Source organism: Capra hircus, chromosome 16 (genome assembly GCF_001704415.2).
Source record: "Capra hircus breed San Clemente chromosome 16, ASM170441v1, whole genome shotgun sequence".
Taxonomy (NCBI): Eukaryota; Metazoa; Chordata; class Mammalia; order Artiodactyla; family Bovidae; genus Capra; species Capra hircus.
In genome coordinates, this window is record NC_030823.1 from 32,318,214 (window position 1) to 32,334,041 (window position 15,828).

A 15,828-nucleotide genomic window follows, 5' to 3' on the forward strand; every position below is an offset into this window, starting at 1 on the left:
AATTCTTCTCTCTGTTAATAGACTCTATTATTAATATTTATGTTTAGAGTAGAACCCAGCCAGTATTTACTGTAGGCTTTGTAGATAATGTCAGTCTTACCATGCAGAATACTATGTATTCAAGTTAAGAAAATTAAAAATCATAGACTGCAACTAAGTCCACTCTGCTTTTAAAATAACTATGGCATTTAACATTAAAGGAAAATATACATGTAAGTGAAATGATTTTAATACAGTATTAAATAATAAACACATGTAGTATCTAAAAATTATGTATCATCCTTTACATATTCTTTCAATCCAGGGTATCTCCATACAGATAAATACATTTAGAAAATGCAACTAGCAGACAAATCTAAATAAAGAAGTTACAAACTTCTGAGACAACTGAGAACTTGTAGGGAGATCAAATAATACATGTCTGCTAAGTCAGTTTCTAAGTTACAAATATGAGATTTTAAAAATTAGGTATCATCCAATGACTATTATACCTGAAACTTTTTAATTTTGGTAGTTCTCCAAAGTGATTATTAGAATTTTAGAAATTAGTTTCATCATTATTGAAGCTTTAGAATCTTGTAAAATCTATATGCATTTCCTATGTTTAAATAAAAAATACCTTAAGACTAAACTAGTCTGTGTTTGAAAATTACAGTGACAAGATAGAAGAAAAACTAAGTTTCTACCCAGTGACCCTCAAAGAGTTTTTAAGAAATGAATAAAATTACTAAAAACTGTATTTGAAATTCAGATATCTTCAATATGTGAGAGCTGATCCTTTCAATTTAAAAAATATTAATAATGCACAAAAAATTACTAGTCAAAGCTAAGTAAAATTTAAAAATCAAGAACTACAGAAAAACATGAGAGGAGCCCTAATTGTCTTCCTTCACTATTTCAATCTATTTGATTTACATATAAGAATACAATTTAAAAATCCAAATTATAATACCAACACATAACAACTACACAGCCATGGTGCTTAAAACTCAGTATCAGTACAAAATTATTATATATAATAACTATCTAAGCATTAAGTCCTATTTAAAATAATTGTATCCCTTAAGTTTATTTTTAAAGTTTCCCTGCCTCACTAATTTCGGTTTAAAATGCATTTGTTAAATTTATTTGTAACACTTCAGTTTCATCTAAAATAAATCAGCAAATTAAATTTAACTAGGATTATATTATCCCAGAGTTGGAAGCAATCACAAGGCACTCCCCTGATGTTTGAGTCCTTTTGAACAGTTCTAAAGACAGAGTACTCATTCTTTACTGTCCATATTTCAACAGAAAGTTCTCTCCTTATAATGAACTAAAAATCCTCATGTAGCTCTCACCTATTATCCAGGTCAACCATTTCTATCCCTCTGCACCAATTCCCTTACTTCTACCCCCCACTTCCACACAAACACATCAATCATACTGGCAAATATGATATTTTAAGCTTTGCATGAACTAGCTGGAATTTTAGAAAGCAAATGAAGAACTATATAAATTCAAGGGAAAAAAAGAAAAATTAGACTTCCTTTCCTAATATATATTAAAGATAATTCAAATTACTGAGTTATAAAGCAATAATGGCATTAAAAATGTGTCAGAATTTGGGAAAATATGTTGAGAAATAAAATACAATATGAAATGAGTGTGCATTTTAACAAAATTATCTGGTATGTGTTGATGAAAAACAAATTGATTTAATTTATTACACCATGCATTTCCCTATTGAGTTACTTCATCTTAAACCAATGATTACTGAAGTCTACATAGACCTCTAGTGTTTCTTAAACATGTACCTTAGCCACTTAATGACCATTAAACATTTCAGTTCCTGGTTCACAAGTTTGTGGATGCCCATAGCGCAGACATTGTGATAGCATAGTGTAAAGTATAAATTTAAGGACCAATAGAATAAGAAGTTGTAGTATTAGAATTTTGATTTTAAAGACCAGGTCTGAAACGAATGAGAGGTAGAGAATTTTTTTATGTTAAACACACCTTTATGTTGTAAATAAATGTATGTCTTTTAGTATTATTGAGAAGACCAAACTTATACCATCTCTGGGGAAAAAATTACCCCTAACTGACTAATTTAGAAATACAAGTTTTATCAAATACTTACTAATTAAAGTAATAAAATTTGCCTATTTACAAGTTTGTCTCAACAACTTAACCCTTAAGTTCTTTGAGGACATTGTTTGTGTCTAACCCATCTTCGTATTTGCAGCACCTAGCAAAGGGCCTGATGCTAATAAATAAATGCTTGCTGAATGACCATTATGTGGATCTTTACTGTCTCGAAACAACAAAAAAAACTTTCTACTCCAGACTTCTTCCTGAGATTTACAGACTAGGAAAAAATTTTCAGAGAAAAGATTTCCATAATTAGTAAACTAAAATCTCTCTTTGTACCTCTGTGACATCCATTTCCCGGGAAGCAAGCTGGTTTTGAATTTCCTCAAGTTGATGAACAGCTGATATCTTCTCTCTTGTAATCTTTTCCACCTCAGCCTCCAGTTGGGCAATATTCTGAGATAGGGTCAACATCTATAACAGGAAATAAAAGTAGGACTTTTATTTTATTTTATCATTTAGGAATGATAATGTCATTTGACAAAATAAATATTTAAAACATCTTGAGTTAACAGTCTCAGCATGGCCACTGGACTCAAGTCACTTCCCTGTGGATAGGGTATCTCCATGACTCTGCATTCTCAATTTATCAATCTCCCTTGACTATCACCTCACATAATTACTTTTTTCCCCTAAACTTTTAAGATTTACTCTCTTAGCAGCTTTCAAATATACAATGCAGTATTGTTACTTAGAGTCACCATGTTTTTTACTTTTAAAAGATATGTATGTACGTATTTATGTGGCTGTACCAGGTCTTAGTTACAGCATGCTGGATCTTTGGTTACAGCATGTGGCATCTATTTACCTGATCAGGAATGGAACCCTGTCCTCCTGTATTGGGAACACCAGAGTCTTAGCCATTGGATCACCAGGGAAGCCCCACCATGCTTTTTAAATATTAAAAATAGAATCAGTGAGCAGACATTTTTTTAGAAACTTCCATATGCTACACTGTCTCTAATAACAGAGTTTATGAATTTCTAAGCACTTTAGAAAGACATGTCTAATATCCGAAAAATTCAATAAGAATTAGTATTTTTTAAAAACACTAAGTATTTTAGTAATTTTGTATTAAGGCAGACACAAGAATAAAGGTGCTGAATTTATCCTCCATGTTAAACTATATTTAAAATTTTATTGATATATTCTTTATCAACTGAAATTATTTACATGCATAGTGCTTAAGACGTCATATTTTTTGCTGTCTGTTTCTTCATTAGACTAGAAGTTCCTCAACAACATATTCCTTAAGAGGCATATGATTAATGTTTGATGAATTTGAATCATTAGAATAAATGGCTTTTCTGAGGGACTCTATGATAGCAGGTGCTTAGTTTTTCTTCTAAGGGTTAGAAATGCCTTCCAGACCTTAGATTTAACCTTCATAGTTTTCAGTTTGCAATTACATTTTAACTTCTGCTCTGGTGAGTCAAACTTTTCTAGGCAATTAGTTTCTCATTTGTATTAGCACTTTTAAAGTGATGAAGAAATGCTACCTTGCCCCCAGATCAAAACATAGTTATTTGTTTTTAATCAGCCAAAACAAAAACTGATAACAATTTTGACATAATATTTGACATAATATTTAAAATCTACCACTGTACACTAACATGGGTGTGAATTCAGTTTTACAACAGAAATCAGTACCTATAAAGTTTGTAATAAAAATCAAGATTGCCTTTGGCAACTAACTAAAATTGAAAATATCAAAATAATGAGCTCAGGTAGCTATTTTCTAATTTAGACAGTAGAGGTATTATTTAACTTGTCTAGGGATTGTGGGGAATTGTACATTTATCATCAAGAAATTGGCTACAAATCTAAATTGCATGTAAAATTTCTTTTATTAATACCAAGCTATGAACTATCCTTATGCAGATTACAATCTGAAACAAAAATTAAAGGTCAAAAGAAGTTAACTGTAACAAATCAAAAATACTAACAAAATTTCCTTAATTTAAAAATTCAAGTGCATGAGGAAGCATATTATGAATATGTAATTATAGCTTTTCTGGAACCTTACAATAACAACAAACTTTAATTACCAGCTACTAAAAAATTCATGTATTATTTATGTGAATCTTATGGCAAATGTATTAACATTGTGCGGCTTTTTTGAAGTAAATGTGCAGACATTTATTTTGCTAGTGGAAAATTCCGAGTCAGTTTCTATAGCATGTGACAAATCGTGCACTTTCCACATGATTCCCTCCCTCTGCCACCCATCACTTGTTTCCTCTACCCACTACCTGTCTGCTCCCTTCTGTCACCCATTTCCCGGAGCCTCCCCTCCTATTGACACACCTTCTTTTTCCCCATGCCCACCATCTGGAAGTCAACATTACACTGCAGGAACTTCTCCACCCACATCTGTTGCAGAGGCAGAAGTAACACAGACAGCTGCAACACTGTTGGAGGGCCAGGGTGTTGACATCAGGTAAGTCCTTTAAACTTTGACAGGGGCAAGCAAGAGACAAGGACACCCAGGATGGGAGAGCTTGATAGAAATTTCTACAATGAAACAGTCCCTGGTGAATTGAACATAGTATAAAATGGCATTCCTCATAAAAAAAGGTACAAGAATTAGGGATTCTAGCAACGGGCTATTATCAAGAAACCAACTGAGAAAATTCACAAACCACAGGGGGCATTCAATAAATAGAAGACTGAAGAACTGATGAACTAATAAACTTAGTGTCTTAGGGCAACCAAAGACCATTACTGATGCCAACAGGCAAACTCACAGCAAGAACTGTTCATGGAGGAATGATTCAAAATCTGTCTAGGTGGAAGGCATCTGCTCTTCTAGAGCTTCCCACATAAATGAAATTTTTAAAGCAGTAGGAAGACAGGGAAGAAGAAAAACAATAAAAAGAGAGAAAGAATATACAAGTCTCAGAAGCAAGCCCACCACAAGGAAAGCAGGGACACTTGCTCCAACACTAACCATGAGAACTTAAAATGTTGTGGTTGTTGAGACTTCCTACTAAAGTAACTTCTGGTGCTAGGCAGTGTGATAATATTCTTTTTTAATCCCCTTGGAAAAGGAATGTATTGGATTAACTTTCTATTGAAAAAAATGAAAACTAAGAATTTTCCCAAATTCATTTAAGCTAATAAATAAAAAAATAAAGCTGGACTTTATAATAAAATGTGTCAGCTTTTACTAACACAAAGGTCCAAGAAAGCTACCCAATAGAGCTAACTCTTTCACTAGAGAAGGATAATAGCCACAAACTAAAATTTTTGTAATGTCCACCCTAAGCCAGGTAGTTTGTTAGGTACTTCAAAACGTTATTTTATTTAATTCTATCAATTCTTTAAGTAGATCAAATCTGTCATTTACTACTCTGAAATTTGGAGAGTAAATGAATTGTTCAAGGTCACAAAAAGGTCAAATTGGATTCAACACTAAAGCCTTTTACTTCAAAGATTCTGCCATTTCCTGTGAGAGTACTGCCTTCACTGCTAGGATTGCTTTCAACTCTTTATTCATACATCTTTATTTGGGGGCAGGATCTTGAGATTAAGTGTCAAATAAGGCTTAATGGGGACAAAAGAAATCAGAAATGCACTGTATTTCTGTGGCCACTTTTGTTTATAAAATAATTACCAGTTTAAGAAAATTATACATAAAAGCACCTGGAATATTGCCTGTCACATTTCAGACTTCATTTCTTCTTTTCAGGAATTCTCATCAACATATTTTTACATAGTAAAAGTACTCAGCAGGGCAAAAGTTGCCACTAAACAACCCAGGAAAAAAGTTTCCTAGGCATAATTAGTGGCTGATCTTTGTTCTTGATGCCATTCTCTCTCTCACATAAGCTCAGCTCACAACTTTACCTTCCTCCACACCTTACTCACATTGGTATATCTGCCCCTCATACTGCATTTCTAAATCCTGCCTTTTTTTTGACGCTCAGTTAAAATGCCATCTTCTCCATAAAGTTTTCCTGCCTTTTTTTTTTTTTTTGACTCTCAGTTAAAATGCCATCTTCTCCACAAAGTTTTCCATGATCTCTTGCAGACAGAAATCTGTTCTGATTCTCTGAACTCTTAGCATTTTAGTTATACCTTTCCCGGAGAGGGAAATGGCAACCCACTCCATGTTCTTCTTGCCTGGGGAATCCTATGGACAGAGAAGCCTGGAGGGCTACTGTCCATAGGGTCACTAGAGTTGGACACAACTGAGCAGGCATGAACGCATGCCTTTCCAATGGCCTGGGGCCTTCTTTCTTCCACTTGTATTCCCCTTGTATTCATTCAATAAATATATATTGAGCACATTTTATGTGGGAGGAATGTGTCAAGCAATTAGGATGTTAACAAACCATACATGCAGGGGAATCACAGTAAATTAGGGGAGATCATTCAATAAGATTTTGCAATAAATTGAGTTATAGAAGCCCATAGGAGGGGCTCCCAAAAATTCATCATTTGGAGACTATGAGAAGATATGGTGTCAAGAACTCTAAACCATCAGTCAGAGAGGCTGGAAGAAGAGTCCTCTAGGCAATGGTGGGTAAGGGGTGCAGGGATGGGAGAGGAAGGGCAAGGCCCTGCAAAATTCTGAAATGAAGAATTGGTACAGCAGACTAGCAAGTCTGCACATTTGAGAAAGTGCAAGTAGGTTAGTATGGCGGTAATGTAAGAAAGAAAAGAGAAGGGAGATGAGACTGAAGAAACAGAGGGGGAAAAAAATGTACAATCTTTACGTTATAGTGAAAGAGCTTAAAAAGATGCCACAAAAAAAGAAAACTACAGGCAAATATCACTGATGAACACAGATGCAAAAATTTTTAACAAAATTCTAACAAACAGAATACAACAACATATTAAAAAGATCATACATCATGACCAAGTGGGCTTTATCCCAGGGATGCCATGATTCTTTAATACCCACAAATCAATCAATGTGATACACCACATTAACAAGTTGAAAGATTAAAATCATATGATTATCTCAGTAGATGCAGAGAAAGCCTTTGATGAAATTTAACATCCATTTATGATAAAAACCCTCCAGAAAGCAGCCATAGAAGGATTCTCCAGGCAAGAACACTGGAGTGGGTTGCCATTTCCTTCTCCAATGCCGGAAAGTGAAAAGTGAAAGTGAAGTTGCTCAGTCATGTCCAATTCTTAGCGACCCCATGGACTGCAGCCTACTAGGCTCCTCCATCCATGGGATTTTTCAGGCAAGAGTACTGGAGTGGGTTGCCATTGCCTTCTCCGTAGAAGAAACATACCTCAACATAATAAAAGCCATATATGATAAACCATAGCAAACATTATCCTCAATGGTGAAAAATTGAAAGCATTTCCCCTAAAATCAGGAACAGGACAAGGGTGACCACTCTCACCACTACTAGTCAACATAATTTTGGAAGTTTTAGCCACAGCAATCAGAGAAGAAAAAGAAATAAAAGGAAGTCAGATTGGAAAAGAAGTAAAACTCTCACTGTTTGCAGCTAACATGATCCTCTACATAGAAAACCCTATAGACTCCACCAGAAAATTACTAGAGCTAATCAATGAATATAGTAAAGTTGCAGGATATAAAATTAACACATAGAAATCCCTTGCATTCCTACACACTAACAATGAGAAAACAGAACGAGAAATTAAGGAAACAATTCCATTCATCATTGCAATGAAAAGAATAAAATACTTAGGAATAAATCTACCTAAAGAAACAAAAGACCTATATATAGAAAACTATAAAACACTGATAAAAGAAATCAAAGATGACACAGATAGATGGAGAAATATACTATGTTCATGGAATGGAAGAATCAATATAGTGAAAATAAGTATACTACCCAAAGCAATAAACAAATAATTTCACAATTTGTATGGAAATATAAAAAATCCTCGAATAGCCAAACCAATCTCCAGAAAGAAGAATGGAACTGGAGGAATCCACCCACTGACTTCAGGCTATTCTACAAAGCTACAGTCATCAAGGCAGGATGGTACTGGCACAAAGACAGAAATATAGATCAATGGAACAAAATAGAAAGCCCAGAGATAAATCCACACACCTACTGACATCTTATCTTTGACAAAGGAGGCAAGAATACACAATGGAAAAAAGACAATCTCTTTAACAAGTGGTGCTGGGAAAACTGGTCAACCACCTGTAAAGAATGAAACTAGAATACTTTTTAACACCATACATAAAAATAAACTCAAAATGGATTAAAGATCTAAACATAAGACCAGAAACTCTAAAACTCCTAGAGGAAAACATAGGCAAAACACTCTGACATAAATCACAGCAGGATCCTCTATGACCCACCTCCCAGAGTAGTGGAAATAAAAGCAAAAATAAACAAATGGGACCTAATTACACCTAAAAGCTTTTGCACAATGAAGGAAACTATAAGCAAGATGAAAAGACAGCCTTCAGAATGGGAGAAAATAATAGCAAATGAAGCAACTGACAAACAACTAATCTCAAAAATATATAAGCAGCTCTTGCAGCTCAATTTCAGAAAAATAAATGACCCAATCAAAATATGGGCCAAAGAACTAAACAGACATTTCTCCAAAGAAGACACACACATGGCTAACAAACACATGAAAAGATGCTCAACATCACTCATTATCAGAGAAATGCAAATCAAAACCACAATGAGGTACCATCTCACGCTGGTCAGAATGGCTGCTATCAAAAAGTCTACAAACAATAAATACTGGAGAGGGTGGGGAGAAAGGGGAGTCCTGTTACACTGTTGGTGGGAATGCAAACTAGTACAGCCACTATGAAGAACAGTGTGGAAATTCCTTTTAAAAATGTAAATAGAACTGCCTTATGACCCAGCAATCCCACTGCTGGGCATACACACCAAGGAAACCAGAACTGAAAGAGACACATGTACCCCAATGTTCATTGCAGCACTGTTTACAATAGCCAGGACAAGGAAGCAATCTAGATGTCCATCGGCAGACGAATAGATAAGAAAGCTGTGGTACATATACACAATGGAATATTACTCAGCCATTAAATAGAATGTATTTGAATCAGTTCTAATGAAGTGGATGAAACTAGAGCCTATTATACAGAGTGAAGTAAGTCAGAAAGTAAAACACCAATACAGTATACTAATGCATATATATGGAATTTAGAAAGATGGTAATAATGACCCTATATGCGAGACAGCAAATGCTATTCTGTGAGAGAATAGCATTGAAACATGTACATTATCATATGTAAAACAGATCTCCAGTCCAGGTTCAATGCATGTGACAGGGTGCTCAGGACTGGTGCACTGGGATGACCCTGAGAGATGGGATGGGGAGGGAAGGGGGAGGGGGGTCCAGGATGGGGAACACATGTACACCCATGGCTGATTCATGTCAATGTATGGCAAAAACCACTACAATATTGTAAAGTAATTAGCCTCCAATTAAAATACATAAATTAATCTTAAAAAAAGAGAGAGAGAGCTTAAATTTTATCCATGGGGTTAACGAGAGACATGAAAGGATTTTAAAGAAAGAGACTGCCTTATTGATGGATTCATTTTAGAAATAGCATCCTTGGATATTTGGGTAAGAGAACAAATGAGAAGGAGGTGAGACTGGAAACAAGGAGACCACACGGGGCTGTAGGAATCATCCAAGGGTAAGATATGGAGAGCAGTGGGATGGAGAGACAGGGCAACATTGGTAGGGATCTGAATCTCTAGAACTGGGTAACTTAATGATGTACAGGGTGAGGGAGAAGGAGGAGACAAGGATGACAACAAGATTTCTGAGTTGGGCAGCTGGATGAATGAACAGTAGTTCTACTATGAAAGGGAAGGTAGGAAGTGAAGCTGGTTTGGGAGCTCACTAGACAGCTAAAGATTTAGGAATCAATACCATATATATGGGGCTTCCCAGGTGGCTCAGTGGTAAAAGAATCCATCTGCCGATACAGGAGAGACAGGTTCAAGCCTCGGGTCAGGAAGATCCCCTGGAGAAGGAAATGGCAGCCCATTCCAGTATTCATGCTTGGAAAATCTTATGGACAGAGGAGCCTGGTGGACTACAGTCCATGGGGTTGCAAAGAGTTGGACATGACTGAGCGTGCACTCATGCACAATGTAGATGAAATTAAAGCCACAGTAGTGCTGCTGTTGCTGCTGCTAAGTCGCTTCAGTCGTATCCGACTCTGTGCGACCCCAGAGACAACAGCCCACCAGTGCTACGGTACAGTAACGAAGATCCAGCATAACCAAAATAATAAGTAGATAAATTTAAAAAAATTTTAAGCCACAGTAGTGCTAGAGACATCTAAGTCTAAACCTCTCTGCTAAACTCTAGAACCTCCTATTAAGGTGCTTTCTGGATGCGTCTCTTTCATTACCTCAAAGGCACCTTAAACTCAGACTAACCTAAAAGGCACATATCATCATTTTCCCAAATCAAGAATATTGATTCAGAGAAATAAAAGAAAGAGAAACTGTTAAAGAGAATAAGAATAAAAAAATAATTCATGAAAAATAGCATTAGGAGGTCTCCAGTGAACATAGCAATGGTAATTTCATTGACTATGGGCACAGAAGCTGAAATGCAGTGGGCCAATGAGTGGTGAGAAAAAGGCCATGCATGCTTAGTCGTGTCTGACTCTTTGCATCCCCCTGGACTGTAGTCCACCAGGATCCTCTGTCCATGGGATTTTCCAGGCAAGAATACTGGAGTGGGTTGTCATTTCCTACTCTAGATCTTCCTGACCCAGGGATCGAACCTGCATCTCCTGTGTCTCCTGCACTGGCAGGTGGGTTCTTTACCACTAAGCCATAGAGGAAGCCCCCAAAAGACAATATGTATGGACAAATCTTTCACGAAATTTGACTGTTACAGGAAAGAGTAAGGAGGGATATGGAATTACTAAGGTGGTTTCCAGCCTTGGCTGCACACTGGAATCACCTGGACAATTTTTAAAAATACAGACACCTGGATCCTACCCTCAACTATTCTCCCATAATTCATTTGGGATTCAGCTTGGGTGAATGAGAGTTTTGGAACTTCTACGTAGCTAAGATTGAGAATGACTGGATTAGAAGAAAGAGACTATTTTCCTGATGATAAGGAAAAGGCTATAGTGAAGTAAAGGCTGAAGATTCAGAAGAGAGTGGGGAACAAATGGAAATAGGTCCCTGAGGTGGTTGAGGGGCATGGGATCCAGAGCAAGAGGAAAGGATGAAGTCACTCCCATCTGACAGGGTTGCAGTGCAGGTGAAATTTTACTTTAGGCAGAAGTGAGGGGGAAAATAAATAAGTTGAAGTGGTTCCCATCTAATGGTGTCAACTTTCTTTGTTAGTTAGGTAAGTAGAGGCTCTGCTGAGAATGAGGGGAAGGGTAGTATGGTAGAGAATCTGAGAAGAATTAAAGTGATTTGAAATAGTCCTTGAAAAATGGGTCTTAGATACCATCATTTCACACCTGGACTACTGTAATTAGTTCCCACTTGGTCTAAGAGGTTTATTCTGGTCCCCTTTCAAATCTATGGACAGATGATTTTTCTCAAATATAAATGGCATCATGACCTGCCCAATTTAAAGCCATTCAATGGTTTGTTATTGTTGTTGCTCAGTTGCTAAGTTATGTCGGACATTTTGCGACTCCATGGCTGCAGCATGCCAGGTTTCCTTGTCATTCACTATCTCCCAAAGTTTGCTCAAGCTCATGTCCATTGAGTTGGTGATGCCATCCAACCATCTCATCCTCTGTCCCCCACTTCTCCCCCTGCCCTCAATCTTTCCCAGCATCGGAGTCTTTTCCAATGAGTCAGCTCTTTGCATCAGGTGGCCAGAGTATTGGAGTTTCAGCTTTAGCATCAGCCCTTCCAATGAATACTCAGGATTGATTTCCTTTAGGAATGACTGGTTTGATCTCCTTTCTGTCCACGGGACTCTCGAGAGTCTTCTTCAGCACCACAATTTGGAAGCATCAATTCTTCAATGGTTTACCATCACTTTTTGGATAACATTTAAAATCTTTCACATGGATTTTAAGACCATTCATGATTTGGTCCCTGCATATTTCTCCAAACTCATCTTCCATTACTCTGTCTCTTACTGCCTATGCTCCAGTCACTTAAACTCTCTCTAAATTCCCAAAAAGGGTTATGCTTTGTAGCTTCCGAGCCTTGGGAGTATTGTTTTCCTGGGTCTGAAACTTCCCCTCAACTCTTCCCCTGACCACTTCCTACTCAACTGCTTTGAGTCTCACTTATAAAATCTCATGCTTAGGAAAATCTTTCATGACTGTGTAGACTAAGCCATACTTGCCTGTTATGCATTTTCATGGTAACTCTATACTGTACCTTCATGCTTTTATCGCAGTGGTAAAAACTCATTTGTGGAAGTATGTGCTTAATGTCTACCTCTCCCACTAGCCTATAAACTCCATGGGGGGAGTGCACTGGTCCTGTGATGATGACATTCCCAGGGCCTCCAGTTAGTACCTGTTGAATCCCTGAATGAACAGGAGAGAGAGGAATGTATAGGAGGACTGCTAGAAAGCACCGAAAGAACCATGGACACCAAAGACCATAAGGGTATGGTGGTGTCATCTGCAAGATTGTAGCATTTTTCTTCACCAGCTGAGATCATCAATCCAAGTCATAGAAGGGAGAGAGTTAGACTGACCTTTAAGTTAAGTTTTGACAGGTACAATTCTTTTAAAAACAGCTAAGAAAACAAGGGAGTTTACATTGCCTCACATACCTGTATGACTTAAAACTCACTGGGCAGAATTTGTGATTTTTCTCTTTATATAGCCTCAGGCTTACACGTTGCCGTGCACGCAGCAGATAATCAGTAGATATTTGCTGAATGAGTTAATTTTCAAATCTTGGAATATTATAAGACAGAACTTACAGTATAAGCTGTGAGGCTGCTTTGAACAAACAGAACATGTAACCACTGTTTGGGTTACTTCAAGGGCCACATCTTGTTCAGTTTTGCTCTACTATAGCAATTTTAAAACTAGATTCCACTAAACTCTATATTCCAGTTTGTTACTGTTTTTCAAACACTGCCCATCTCATATTATCTGTTCCTTTTGCCTCTAATTTCCCTCTTCCACTTATTCATCATGTAATTTGTTCAGTTCAGTTCAGTTCAGTTCAGTCACTCAATCATGTCTGACTCTTTGCGACCCCGTGGACTGCAGCATGCAGACTTCCCTGTCCATTGCAAACTCCTGGAGCTTGCTCAAATTCATGTCCATCGAGTTGGTGATGATATCCAACCATCTCTTTTTTTTGTAATTTGTTAGAACCTATTTTATACAAAGCATATCATCACTTTTTTGGCTTGATTTCTTACAAGCAGTTTATCTTCTCAATGTCTAATTTGGGAGTGGGGGGATGAAATGAAAGGGTAATCTCTCCTTAATTTAACCAAGGTTGAACTAAAATATGGATATCTGCAGGGCACCTGCTCTCCTCTGACAGAGAGGGACTCAAACAGAATGACAGCATTAGAGTATATTTCACAATTTCCTATCATGACATCTAATTATTTTCTTTGGAAAGGTCAGAGAATATAACTTTTATTTAGAAATACATTGAGAATAGAAAAATTTTATGAACTCGAATTAGTAAGCAACTTGAATACTTAAAAGATTTAAATATTTAAAGATCATTCAAGAATTGCAGACTGCACTCATCACTTACATCACAAAAACATTTCCTCTGCAATGTGGATAACAAATTGAACTCTTAAGTACCTTTGAGCCCATCTCTTCTCTTTCTTTTGTTATTTCTTTTTTCAACATCTCTTTCTCAAAGGCTCTTTTTTCTTGCTGAGATGCAAGTTCTTTCTCAAGTCGGTCTGTCTGCCTCTCCAGCTCATTCTTCAACTGTTTGCATTGGATCAAAGCCTGCCAGAATAAGACAGAGTGAAATGGAACCATCGAATTTAGAAGAAATATGGGGGAAATGAGACAATTAAGCTTTAATAATATTTAAAATAGTTACAACTTAATGTAAAGTCAAAGAAAAGAATATTTTTATATTTGTTTGTCAATACCACTTGGTGATTCAAATATTACATATATTCAAAAGTTACAGTTATTCACATATTTGTTTTCACAATTAAGGCTATATTAACTAATCAACTAAGAGAATCCAAGCAACAAACCATGATAAAGGCCACAGAGGAGTTTGAATTTTATAAAAGGGGATCAGAAAATGTTCTGGTATTTTCAATTATATATCATGTTTATACTATAAGAAATATATAAGTATCTAATTTAACTGATTTTTCATTTGGACATGGTTAAAAATTATTTGTACTTTAAATGATAACATCAAAATTTTAAGATGAGATGTGTTTGTCATTATATAAAGGCATCTATTATTTAACATATAGTAATCAAGTTTCCTTAAATATAAGTAAGATAAGATTTGGTTCACTCTCCTTACACAAATAGCTAAAGTAAAAATTAGGTAATAATTAAATTTCGGTAAGGAAAGACTCAAAACAGCAGTTACTACCTAGTTTTACAAAATGAGAAGTCTCATATTTCATTTTGCCAATTTAAAAGTTGGTAATTGTCCTTTAGACTAAATTTCCAGAATTTATACTAAATTCTGTGTTTCCAGAAATAAAAACTCTCTAATTTCCTTTTGGCTATATTCAGAATATGTTTATGTATAACACTCAATAATAAATTGAGTTCAAACTCGCAAGAAAAAAAAGAATACAATTACGGTGCTTGACTTATTAAGAGAAAAACCTAAGTCATACTATGGTTTCTTAGTCTTACCTCATGTCTCCTCACACTATCCTCCTCTCTCAACCTCTGTTGTCCCTTGAATTGAGAGAAAGAAACTGAAGCCTTATATGACTTATATACTGTATGCTTATAATTTGATAGTCACAGTTATTAATGGAGATGGAAGTAGTCTCAGTAAGCACTGCAGTTTTATGCATTGTTATGCTTCCCTCTGGCGAAAGCTATAGTAAATACAGACAATAAATACCTAGGATATGTGAATTTTCTTCCTTGTATCATGAACTCATTAAACTCTAACTTCTTTCAAACTCTTCTGGAAATGTTCAATACTCCTAGGCATAAAATATGAGGATAAAATGCAATTGTCTCAGATTAATTGATAAGCAAATACAATGCCTAAAAAAAGATTCTCCTAGGGCATTAGTCCCAAATCCAATTCTAGCTGAAAATGTTTGGAAGATGAAATTTTACATTAGATTTTCAAGGAAATGGAAAAGCATATTTTTTTTATAATTTAAACCATTGGAGCTTGAAATATTACTAATTAGAGATTTGTGTGCTCTGGTGTAAAGTATTTTTTAAGAACCTAATCAAAACATTCATAATGTTCACTGGCACATGACTATCATGAAAGAATAAAATGATTATGGAATATAAACTAGTGTATCTAATTAGAAGGTTTTTCATTGAATAAGAACTCAGGAATCAATCTTAGTAGGTACAGGAACAGTGGAAGGAACTGCTGAAGATTAGGCTAACATGAAGAACAAAGAAAGAGTCAATTCAGAGAATTTAATCAGTTCAGCAACAAGGAACAGTAAATGATCCTGACAGGTAAAAGGCCTAGAGCCAGAATGATATAAACACAAGTGGGAAGCTGTAAATCACATAAACAAAATATGTTGCTGGAAACTTGGTTTTGTGGATAGCCTTCTATGAGAAGTAGCTACCAC

At 35.9% G+C, this 15,828-nt stretch overlaps 1 protein-coding gene across 7 annotated transcripts in view; it reads right to left on the bottom strand.

Moving 5' to 3' along the window:
- The window catches only part of SDCCAG8 (serologically defined colon cancer antigen 8), a 243,569-nt gene that overhangs the window by 159,870 nt on the left and 67,871 nt on the right, over positions 1-15,828 (bottom strand). For all 7 annotated transcript variants that reach the window (XM_018060258.1, XM_013970102.2, XM_005690561.3 and 4 more), the window contains exons 10-11: positions 13,865-14,017; positions 2,413-2,547 (exon numbers count right to left, since the gene is read on the bottom strand). In XM_018060258.1, the coding sequence (XP_017915747.1) occupies positions 2,413-2,547; positions 13,865-14,017 (288 nt within the window). The remainder of the gene's footprint in view (positions 1-2,412; positions 2,548-13,864; positions 14,018-15,828) is intronic.